Genomic DNA, 12,500 nt, shown 5'->3' with positions numbered 1-12,500 from the left:
CCCAACTGGAATGCTCATTCACGCACACACACACACACACACGCACACTCACACATGCACACACACGTACACACACGCGTGCGCGCACACACACACACACACACACACACACACACAAACAAGCATAAACATTCAGAACCATCAAAGCATCTTTCTCTCTTGCTCTCTCTCAGTCTATCTCTCGGAAACATTTATTCATGACATGATTAGGGATTTGGTAAGTCCCCATTTAATTAGACAATTGTGTCTGAGTCTGTCGATGTGACTTTACACACTGACCTAGACTTGCTCTACTTCTCATATATACTCTCAGACAGCAGTGTGTGTGTGTGTGTGTGTATGTGTGTGTGTGTGTGTGTGTGTGTGTGTATGTGTGTGTGTATGTGTGTGTGTGTGTGTGTCTGGGGGATTAGATCTGGCTCTGTGTGGTAACGCGATCTGTGATTGGGCGACAGTTTAAGGGGCTCCTCTTGTCTGGAGAAGGCTCCCCATGTATTATTCACACCTGTAAAGAGTACTCCTTTATTTCATCCCTCTCTTTTTATCTCTACTTTCTTCTTAAAAGGGTGAAAAGAGCTTTGGCATTCTCGTATCTGCCCTCACATTTCTCCCCTTCTCCATTTTACTGCGTCACTTTTGATAGTGTGTATTTTGTGCTGAGTGTTATTCGAAGAGTTCCATTCTTTCTCTGTATTCTCTGTAGGGTTGTATTGCTGTGTATTGTCCTGTTCACAGTGTAACAGCTCTGAATTCTGTGGCATCGTGTGTGAGACCCAATGTCTCTGCATCATCATTGTTGTTGACTTAATTGAAGGTTTTGTGATGGTAAAATCAGCCCTGTTGTTTTAGCTGTCGGAGCAACTATCATTTGGCCTGCTCTGATGTCCAACGGAGCAGTGGAAATTGTCAGGTGTGTGTAGCTCAGAGAAAAGACTAGGAGTCAATCAGCTCCATTGTTTGACTTAATCAGCCCACAGTAAATAGATATTGACCAAAAGAGAGGGTGGAAGAGAGAGAGAGGAGAGAGAGAAAGAGAGAGAGAGAGAGGGAGGTAGGGGGAAGGGAGATTATTTTGTTTTAATAATAGATGCTATTGTACATGCTTTATCATTTGATATTTGTAATTATACCGCTTGTACATCATCTGAAATGTTAGTGTGTGCGTGCGTGTGTGTGTGTGTGTGTGTGTGTGTGTGTGTGTACCATGTATTGGTATCTTTCTGGGAACTGAAAGTGCCTAGTAAGATAGCATATTCTGACAACAGTGCCTGGTGGGGACCAAATGATGGTCCCCAGTAGGAGAACAACATTTTTCTAAACTATATTGTTCTTACTGATAAAACAAAAATTGTCTACATATTTCTTTGGTTAAGGTTAGGGTTAGGTTTAGGGATAGGTTCTTTAGTTACAGGATAATGGGAGTCAATGGGAAATCGCCACTAGGATATCAATACAAACGTGTGTGTGTGTGTGCATGCGTGTGTGTGTGTGCATGCGTGCATGAGCGTTTAAGAGTGTATCGTTAGAACACTATCCTTAGCTCTATGATTAAGGTCAGTGTTGTGTAATACTTCAGTATGAGCTTATTGTGTCTCAGATAAGATTATATGATCAGGTCTGATTATGGGTCCCCAAACCCATACAGGCTCTAATCCCAAATTATGTCCATACACCCCAAGGCTGCCCTTGATCACTCTTGGTCTAGACAGATAGGATCCAGACCAGATGGACCAACAGAAGAGTATGACAGGGCTGTCCTAGGAGGGAGGTGCGTACCTCATTGGCCCAGATAACTAGTTCAATATTCTGTTATATACTCTTTTTTCACACTAATATCTGACCCCTCCCCACCCTCTCTCTCATATCTCAACATGTTCTACTTGTGTTCGCAATGACTCTTATGCACTCGGAATTACTGTGCTCCAACTCGCCATGGGTGTGAGGCATCACCCTCTCTCCTCTGGTTTTCTCCTCCTCCTGTCTCTCTCTCTCTCTCTCTCTCTCTCTCTCTCTTTCTCTCTCTCTCTCTCTCTCCCTCTCTCACTTCAAAGCCCGCAGTCTCTCCATCTACCATATGTCCAGCAGCGTGTGCCCTGCAATGCTCACAGGTGTGTGAACTTGCACACTGACACCATTTTCTCTCCTTCTCTCCCTCTCACCCTCAATCCCTCTGTCTTCTATCAATAAAACTGCAGCACATTTATCAGATAAATCAACCATCTGCTCAGTTTCATTAACCAGTATGGCTCTGTTTTGATTAATCGTACTTTGTATTTTAAATCATTGAAGCAGAATGTGACCAGGGTTCATACTTCTATAAGATAACTCAGACCAGGATCCTGTGTTTTGTATGTGAGCGCAGTATTTTCTGCATTGTACACTGGCAAATTTGCACGGTTAGTCTATACAGAGCTCTACAATCAAAAACACCTCTTTAGACCTGTGCGTGGCATTTGGCCTTTAGACCTGCTATCATTATAAGGCCGTTTTCCCAAGGTATGAAGAAAGAGAGCTCTGAAATAATTGGTTTCTCCTCCAGAAAAAAATGAGTCCAGAAAAAATAGGTTTGTCTCACTTCTCCAGGTATTTGTCTCAGATAAATTACCTTCATTTGAGAATTCCAGCAACACCCTTTCCATCACCTCTGCCCTGCAGTGACTATAATGAGGAGAGAGAGAGAGAGAGAGAGAGAGAGAGAGAGAGAGAGAGAGCAGATGCTCTGATTGTCTGGTTGTTGTACAAGAAATGTAGAGACCGAAATGCACAAATGATCTAAAAAGCTGAGATGAAGAGCGAACGAGGAGCAGGGAATAAAAGTGTTTTCTACTGTATACAGCTTTTGTACATATCTATGTGGTGCTCTTAGTGAAAAATAATGGCATTTTTTCAAAAGAAAGAGAGAGAGTGATAAAGAAACTTGGAGAAGGCATTTACTGTGACATGGTAAAGTTGATTGTATGAGAGAGGCAGGAGTGCATCTGGGAAAATCGTTGACTTCTGGGTGCTGTGTGTGCTCACTTGTGCTGAACATGAGTCTACAGAGGGCTTCTGTGGCATGGACACAGCTAGATTACTTTCTTTCTAAAAACATGTTTGTAGGAAAAAAGGAAATGTATGAAATCCCCGCTGGGGTTGACTCCAGGCATGTTGTCTCCTCTCATGTTGAATGTACTGAGTGAGGGCTCTCAAGCTAACAGCACTGAAAAGGACAGTTTCCAACACTGACAAAGAGAGAGAGAGGGAGAGATGGGGGGGGGGGGCGTACATGGAGAACACAATCCCTTGGAGATAGGGGACAGATATGGAGTGAATTGAGAGAGAGAGAGAGAGAAAGAGAGAAATGGAGAGAGAGAGAGAGAGAGAAAAGGGAGAATGTAGAAAATGAAGAGATTGTTGGAAGCAGTAGGAGACCATAAGGTCACAGCCGACCCCAGATTAAACCAGCAGTCCCCAGCAGCCACCTCGAAGCTGTACAAAACGGAGATGGAGGGGAGGTAGAGCAAGATGGAGATGAAAAGTGAGTGAGTGAGTGAGTGAGTGAAAAAGATGGCCACAGAAAACAGAGATGGAAAGAGTATGAAATAGATTGAACTGAGAAGGAGAGTGTGTTGAAATAAAGAGGAAGACTGCTGTAAATGGAGGTTTAGAAAAAGGCTGAGCTATGAGGGGCAGAGCTCAGTAGTCAAACCCATCTTTACTGGAACATTCTGAGTGAAGCACAAGACTCCTAAACACATTAGCCAGCTGTTAAATAATATTAATGTTTTTAAATAATGTTTAAATAATGTAAATAATGTTTTTCTTAAATGACTCTTTTAAAAGCGGGGAAATAAAATGTAAATCCAGTCAATCAAAGCACAGATCTTTATCATGATTAATTCCACAGAGGGGTGAAAAGAGAAAGTGATGAGAGTGAGGATGTGACAAAAGGTCAGCCAGAGCCCCCTGTGTGGTCCCAATCCTTAAAGGTACTGGACTCATGGAGAGAGAGCTAGGAAGGAGGCCTGTCAGTCACCCAGTAGCAGGAGGAGGGGGTTGAATGGGCAGGCAGGGACGAGATGTGGGCAGGTGCCCTCCAGATACCTGTCCCCTTTCCCATCTCAAATAGATACCCAGAATGCACCCCTCCTCTCTCAGCAGGAGAAAGGACAGACTCAATCCATCAATCAGAACATTACACCAGCAACATCCTCCACATCTCACCCCCACTGAGATGTGTCTGCTCAACTGTCCAAGTACATGTGTCATTACGACACATTGTGACACATTGCTTTTCTTTATGACTCTATGTCATCATCTCTGCCATCCACTGCCTCTCTTTCCAGAACTCCATTACTTTGGATATTGCAGGAGGACAAATGCCCGTTGGACAGTTTAGTTCCTTACCCTAAATGCCTTTGACACACTTTTTCACAGCCTCTTTTCCCGACTTGGGAATGTGTGCGCTGTACTGTCCTGGTCTGTTCTTTCCAGTCTTGAGAGACGGAGTGGTGCGGACTGGTTTCCAGCATCCTCATCTCCCGTGGGTGCTTCATGTGTGAGAGCTTTTTAACAGTTTCAGCCGTGCGATCTCAGGGCAGAGCGCAGGGGAGAAGAGAGTGAAGGAGGTGACTGCTACTGCTTTTGCCCTGCTAATGCCCCCTGCTATCCCCTCACGGCCTCACCAAACAACACTCCAGCCTAGCACTACAGCACAAATAACCTTCAGCAGGAAAGAAAAAGGGTAGAGAACTTGTCCTTCACAGAGAAGGGTAGAGCAACTGCAAATGTGGGCACCAAAGAAGTTGATGAGACTCTTTGTTCTGTGTGCTGCCCTGGAAATGTTGTGTATTGAGTGTGTAGGCATTACATGTCATTTCAAATATCTCACAGCCTCACTGTTTGTGTGGACCATTTAGGCTCTGTGACATAAATGTCTGAAACTGGTGGAGGGCCTAAAGGTCGGATAAAGATGGCCTGTCTCTCATTGGACAGCTGATGATTTGCTCCTTCTGCTTTCTTAATTAAAATCCGGCTGGGCAGCAGATAGCATAATTGTTCTGGTGAAAAACCAAGTAAGGAACAGGTCAGAAAATCTGATTAGCTCCCTGCACTGCAGGGTCCAGCAGCACGCTCCTTCTGAAGCTGGGGATGGAGAGAGACTGGTCTTTTAGTATTGGAGCTTTTTCATTGCTTTTTTCTCATACCCAGCAACCATTTCCTAGCAAAACAAAGGCTCTCTGTCATCAACATGGTGTCTTGCTGCATTCTGTATAAGGGAAAGAGCCTGGCCATTTTTCCTTAGCTCATTAGTGTGGTAAACAGCAACCTGAAGTCTGACATGAAACTGTGAACAGCCTTGTCTGTGAGCAGCTGTTGTTTAACTCCAGCCTATGCATTGGACCACAAACACCTGTTTCCGCTGTTCTGACGGATTTTCAGCGCTTAATACAAGCCTTGGCAAATACAGATGCTTGGGGTGTCCAATCATTTGTAATGCCATAGATTACTGTCTGCTCATCCAAAGCAGCTCAGCACAGAGGAAAGGCAGTAGCCTACAGCGGAATATCGACATTCCAGTCGCGATGTGGGAATTGAGCATTTATTACTACATTGATTGACATTAAGAGACTTCCCAGCCCACATCCCCATGCTATCTTATGCCATATACCATACATCAGCCAACAGAGGCTCTGAACAGAGAACTATACCCCATTTGAGCTAATATGAACTGTAATGGACTATGTTAGAGAACACGTGCATGAGTGTTCTGATGATCCACCTGTTGTGGTTCATATCCCCTCAGGCCCTGTTCTTAAACATTGACTGGAACCCAGCACAAGTTCAACAGTGCTAAATGAACTCTGAGTGTTTGCATTGTCCCACACTAGCCTTCACGGAGAGAATATAAGCACTATCACGGCTAATTTAACACTAGCGAATTTGCTGCTAAGACCTGACATCTGATAGTGTACGGGAGCTAAACAGGTCGGTGTGTGTTCTTGTCTGCATGCCGTTTCTCTCATTCCTGATTAAATATAATTGATATCTCACCATTTGAGGATTTCTCCTCTTGAAGTAGGAACTCCCTGGAGGCATCCTCCATAAGCTGAAAACACCCCACATGCGCTTGCCGAAATGCCGCAGGCATCCTGTTCCATTCCAGACCAATGGCACCAGGATGTGTGAATGCCCACTCTTTCTCTTTCTCAGTCGGAATGCCCATGTGGCACGTTCTACGTGCCATACTGAACAGATATGTGCTCTGTTTGAGGGGAAATGCCATGTGACCACCTCCTGCCAAATGGGCAGTCGTTAACAGGATAGTAGATGGTATCTAGATGAGAGCATTTATCTCAATATATTGTGTGGTATTTGTGTATGTTTGACTTTATATAACATTTAGAGTCCTTGAAGTACTGTAAGCTCTCTCTCTCTTTCTCTCTCTCTCTCTCTCTCTCTGTCTTTCTCTCTCCCCTCCCTTTTCCGCAGTGTTTTTTAGCTGACTGCAGACTTAAGTGAGAGCTGTCTTGCTGTCTGCCTGAGGAGAAATGAGGCATTCTCTTGAGATTGGTGCTTACACAGATTATCCAAAATCAATGGCCATGCCTGGCTGGAGAATAAGAATGTGCACATCTAAAAGGGCCAACATTGCCAGTGGAAAGTTACAAAAATGCAACCTCACTACTTACCTTTAAAGGGGATTACTTGTTGACGTGAGCGGGTTTTTAGGTCTAACTTTTAGTTTAAGGTGTTAAATTGGCCTTCTAATTGCTTTCAACACTACTTACTACATTTGTATTCATATTTTTGAATAACTGCCAAGTCCATTGCTTGACTGTTGCATCTAAAAGGCTTTTGTTGACTTGATATGAAATTGAGGCTGCATGGACCCAGAAGATGTGACAGTTTCCACGATGGCAGAGCAAAGTCACCACAGCATGAGGAAACTGTGGTGCTCCTGTGGTTTTCACACCAGAATGGCTTCCCTTTTTGCCTCACCTTCTGTTTACTGTGAATTTAGCAGAGATCAAACTCTGTCCAAATGTCATGTGCTCTTGTATTCCAACAACATATCACAGTACATTTGCAAGACTTATTGGGGTCTAGACAGCAAGACAGTTTTCTCTCAAATTCTGACTTACTATTCACTGTATTTTGAACAGTCTTTGACAGAAAAATCTCTGAAGTTTAAGTTAGAATATGTACATGAACTAGTCTATCATGTCAACATAAGGAAATAATGCTGTTTAAATGCATTCCTCTTCCTTTTTTCGCTCTCTTTCTTTCTTTGTTTTTTTTTTGTTGTTGTTGTTTTTTTTACTTTCAAAGAATTAAACTTTTTAAAAAAAAAAAAAAATATGCAGGCTGAAAATACAATAAGTGTGAAAGCAGACCATGTCACAATGATGCTGGCTTTGCTCTTCAGGCTAGAGTACTTAATAAATTCGGCTGGCATTTCAGATGTGATATTCACACAATGGAGTTAATAGCACTGCTGTCATTTGCTGTGAAGCTGTGTGAGTTGTCGTTGCAGGTAGTGGCCACTAGGTGGCTCCGATATGCGGCTGTGCCGCCCAGCTCTGCAGATAGAGTCTGACTCTAATGGGGTATTGAAGCACTAGGTCGTGAATTAAGATGATACAGCAGTATGCTAATTCCCAGATACTTCAGTGGAGTCTGTTTACAGATTGCGGAGTTGTAGTGTAGAGAGAGGGTTGTATTTCAAAGCATATGAAATTACTGGGTGTTTGTGCGAGTATTTATTGTTATATTCATAAATGCCCTGTAATAGCCAGTCAAAATCAAAGGTTATAGAAGTGAATAAACATGACAAGGGTGACATTTCAAAGAGAGTCTAACATCTCTAGTAGAAATTATTAAGATTGTGTTTGAATTGACGCTTGACTTGAATTTAAATCCAGTAATAATATCTTACTGGAGATTAGCATTGTAATCCAATCAGGATTTAGTCTATTTAATCCACTTTATTAATATTGAAATGAATCTGACTATATTCTGTTGTCTGTCAGAAGAGATTAACCACTCACTAGAATAGACAATGTGTTCAAAAATGAACCCACTGAAAACATTTTACTGTGAACCTATGGCTGTCATGAATTATTAGCTAATATGGACATGTGAATCTTCTCTGATTTATCATCGGTTTATCACTAGTTTTGATCACCTATGAATACAGTTATTACAGGTCATTACGAGTGTATTTTATGGTATCGTAATAATAATTTTTGACCATACTTTGCTTGTAACAAGTTATCAGCAAGTTTATGGCAGTATCTTAAAGATTTATATGTGTGGGCATTCTGTAAAGTTTTATTGAAGCATCTGACAGATACTGTTCCTCTAGGCCCATAAATGTCTCTGGATGAGGTGTGATCCATAAGAGCAGTTGTCCCTCCGAGTTCTCCTCTCTGTAGAGTTGTGATCAGGGACCTGCTCTTGGTTGCTACCATGCAGAGCTCCATGAATGTTAATGTTATCAGACTGCACCGCACTGTCCCCTGGCAGTCATTTGTTTCTGTTGTTGCACTAATCCCTTTGCATTTCTCTTGTCTTCCCCAGAGGCCACTGCTCTGTCTGCCCAGCGACAACTGTCTCTCCCCGGCCATGACCTGCTCACTCCTGGGCTTTCCTGTCCCTTACCTGTTTCTCTCTTCTCTGTGTATACTGCACAGGAACATGGCTGCCTGAAATCCAATCCCCTTAAAATTAAGCGTCCAGATTAGATAACCTACCTGGTGAATACGGCCTTGGCTCGTGTAGGGCCTTTTTTTCATTCCTGTCCTCTTTTCGTCTCTCATCTTTTATTCCTTTCTCTTTTGACCCTGTGTCCATAAAAGGGGCCACTGAAAGTGTGCTCTGTAGGAGAGGAGGCTTTGATCACTCTGGAGCACTATTGCCAGGCGGGCAAGAGAAAAGTGAGAGACTGCCAAAGGAGAGAGAGAGAGAGAGAGAGAGAGAGAGAGCAATAGCGAGAGAGAAAGAGAGAGAGAGAGAGAGAGAGAGAGAGAGAGAGAAAGAACACTCTTTAAATGTTTGAAACAAAAATGAGGGAGGCTACATTTTTTTTCTAAGGATCCTTTGTGTTTTGGAACAAGACCTTGGGCCGAGTTTTTAGAATGCCAGGGATACAGTGTCACAGAGGGGGGTAATATGGGGGTAGACAGACACTGTTTACTCCATTTGAAAACAATATTGTTTATGATGTATGTCACAGACAACCTGCATATATAAAGTGGACATTGGACAAAACTTGGTGCCTAAATAACGGAATTTAGAGGACGGAGTTTGTAATATTGGCACGTGTGTAATCTGAAATATGAGCTGGCTGCAATATTGTTGGTGCCTGTGGTGTCTAAACTGTAAATTGGTAAGGTGAGCTGTGGTGAGTAAGCAGGTGTTCTTTGAAGTTCAACACCAAATGTCAGCCTTGTACAAGCTCTCACAAGCACGCACCAGTAGGTGCTAACTGTATGTGCAAGCATGCGTGTGTTTGTGTGTGTGAGTGTGTGAGTGCATGTGTGTTTGTGTGCACATGTGTGTGTTTGTGTGTGTGTGTGTGTGTGTTCTTCCCTGAGGTGTGCATGACTCAGTTCAGACAATGAATCAGTTTTTGACAGTCTGGAGTTTCTATAGTGTGTGTGTGTGTGTGTGTGTATGTGTATGGGTGGTTGCAGGGGGGCTGTATTGGGCTCTGGCTATGTGTATTTGCAGCAGATGTTCACACACACTCAGGAGGATCTGGACCACAGCACTCCTACTATGTGACTCTGCTGAGGCAGCACATCCAATTCTATTACATCCCCTACAGCTGTCTTACAACCTGTCCTAACAACCTCTCTCTCTCTCTCTCTCTCCCTTTCCCTTTATCCTCCTCTCTTCAGATCCGGGTGGATGGCTCTTCCCATGGTGCTTTGCAGTATGAGACGGTACAGGTGGTGGAGAAAGGTCCAATCCTGCGAGACATGGCCTTCTCTGCAGATCAGCATTTTCTCTACGTCATGTCAGAAACACAGGTGACTTTCCCTCTTCTATGTACTGCAGTCAGTTCCATTTCCCCCTCAGGATGATTGGCCTGTTTGGGTGCCAAAACAGGGTTGTGGGAGTGGGATGGAGTAAAACTATTATCCAGGGCATTCTGAGGACTGGTGTGGGATCACTTACGGTAATTACCACTGCAGAGGCGTCGAGAGCTGTTTATCACAAACAGAGCTTGAGAGAGAGAGAGAGAGAGAGAGAGAGAGAGAGAGAGAGAGTATGTTATAAACACGATGAATTATGAAGAGGAAGGAGAGAATGGGAGAAACGAAACGGTCCATTATTCTAACACAAAACACACACACACACACACACACAGACACACACACACAGACACACACACACACACACACACACACACACACACACACTAGCAGTGCAAAAATGGACCACTCAGTGTAATGGATGGATGGAGTTGTGCAGGCACCTAAGAGCATCCTCAGCACTCTTAAACCTCTAGAGCAGACATTAACAGAGCCACATTAACATAGCGTAATACTCAACACACATATTCACATGGCACATTACTCACTGCACTGCATCACTCTAGACCTCAGTCAGCTAGGTCTGGCTTTGAAATGTATACCTCACCGCCACAAACAAAACAGTGTGATTACCTCTGTCTGAAAGTGAGATGCAACAGCTCTGTTTGATTTGTGACAGCGGAGATCGTGCCTCCCATGTTAGAAACATTAAGGCACATCCGCATTCAACTCAGAGTGAACTGCCTGTGGATATGTCAGTGCATCACAATATTCAGAAGTCTTACAGATGAATCAGTATGCAGCGCACATCAGCAAGAGGCAGGTTCACTTCCCATTGACCAGTATCAGAGCAATAGGTATCAAAACTCTGTGACCCTAGAGCCAATCATCTGAACAGAAATGCAAAAAATCTGTGGTTTGGAGATTATAAGGTAACTGAAAGATTGACAGTGAGCATTAGTTCAGTGTACTGCTGTAACAAAAGGGCCTTTATTAAGAGGTCTGACTGTGAGACTTTTGGGGAAAGGACTTTTCTGTCACAGAGCACGTGCAGCAGACATCACCTGATTGCACCTTCTTATACGCCTGTGAGAGTGTGTGTGCAGAAATGTGAGTGTGTGTGTATGTGTTCGTGTGTGTGTGAATGTATGTCTGTGTGATGATTAAGGGAAGATGTTTCAAAGATCTTCATTGTAGTACCTTAAGTTACCAGTTGGGGCAGCAAGCAGGAGCAGGCATCTCACTCAAACCTCTTACCTTTAAAACCTGACCTCCAAATCCAGATTACAGGAGGGTTTGTTGTGTCGGTGTGTGTTTTTGTGTATGTGTGTGTGTATGTGTGTATGTGTGCGTGTGTGTGGTTAAACTAGGCAGGTCAGCTGCTCTTTTAGTGTGTCTCTGTTGTCAGCTGTGTCTGATAACCTTGCACACAGTCAGAGAGAGGATTACCATCCACACACAAACACACACATACACACACACACAGAGACCAGCAGAGAGAGTGTTTGAAGGGATCTAATGACATAGAGACAGCTTGGGTGAGAATATCCCAAATAGGTTCAAAATGCCTCTTCTGTTCTGAAACCTTTTACTGTCACACAAAGCTTTCCTCAGGAGGAGCACTTCCACCCTGACATTCTCTCTGCAGTCCTCTTTTCTGCTAATGTCAACATTAAAAGGTTGCAGTACTCATAGTTATTCAATAAAAGCCCATTACACAGATAACTGGATTTTTCTGCTCTGTAAGATTCAGACAGCTTCCACTTAAGTCATCAAGCGTTCTTTACTACAACAGGAAATTAACAAAACTCGTATTCCCTTAAAACTATTCTCCATGGCAGAAAGTTGTCTCTGTCCATTTTGTGCTTCAAGACATATTATTTTTCACCTCATAAGTCCTAAAATGCCCCTTTTTACACATACTGGGACAGGTTTTGGCAGTTTTTCATCAGAATGTACTGATCTAAGATCAGTGCTAATAAATCATCTCTTATGTATCTTTCTGAGAATTACTATCACCAATATATGAGTCTCTCATATTTGAATACACTCAGAAGGTTCTCCAAAACAAATTCAAAACAGCCCCGGAGGGAAAAAAGCTATGACTGTCGTCCATGGAGTTCTAAAATAAGTAGAACAGGACGTCAAAGGTTTTTTTTTGTTTTTTGTTTTTTATTGTGGTAAACAGCAGAACATCCAGGGAGAAAATGAGCTCATGTCCAATTAACCCATTAGCCCACTTTAAGAGCTCAGTAATGACGTTATCTGTTTGGTCTGAATGCTGCTGGATTCAGTCCTCTGCTGGGGAATCACAAACACATTTAGAAACTATTTAATGAACACGAAAATCACCTCTGTGTCCATGTAACCCTCAATCCCTATGTGTGTGTGCATGTGCGCGCGTGAGCGTATGTGTGTGTGTGTGTGTATGTGTGTGCGTGTGCGTGCGTGTCTGTGTGTGGTTACAGACTAGCCTTG

General features: G+C 43.2%; 1 protein-coding gene across 2 annotated transcripts in view; it reads left to right on the top strand.

The window, feature by feature from the left end:
- Positions 1-12,500, top strand: part of plxna4 (plexin A4) — a 195,959-nt gene that overhangs the window by 95,127 nt on the left and 88,332 nt on the right. For both annotated transcript variants that reach the window (XM_030785978.1, XM_030785970.1), the window contains exon 4: positions 9,885-10,016. In XM_030785978.1, the coding sequence (XP_030641838.1) occupies positions 9,885-10,016 (132 nt within the window). The remainder of the gene's footprint in view (positions 1-9,884; positions 10,017-12,500) is intronic.

This window comes from Chanos chanos, chromosome 1, assembly GCF_902362185.1.
Source record: "Chanos chanos chromosome 1, fChaCha1.1, whole genome shotgun sequence".
Lineage (NCBI taxonomy): Eukaryota > Metazoa > Chordata > Actinopteri > Gonorynchiformes > Chanidae > Chanos > Chanos chanos.
The sequence above is the reverse complement of the archived record's forward strand: the minus strand, read 5'-3'. Positions and strand labels throughout refer to the sequence as shown.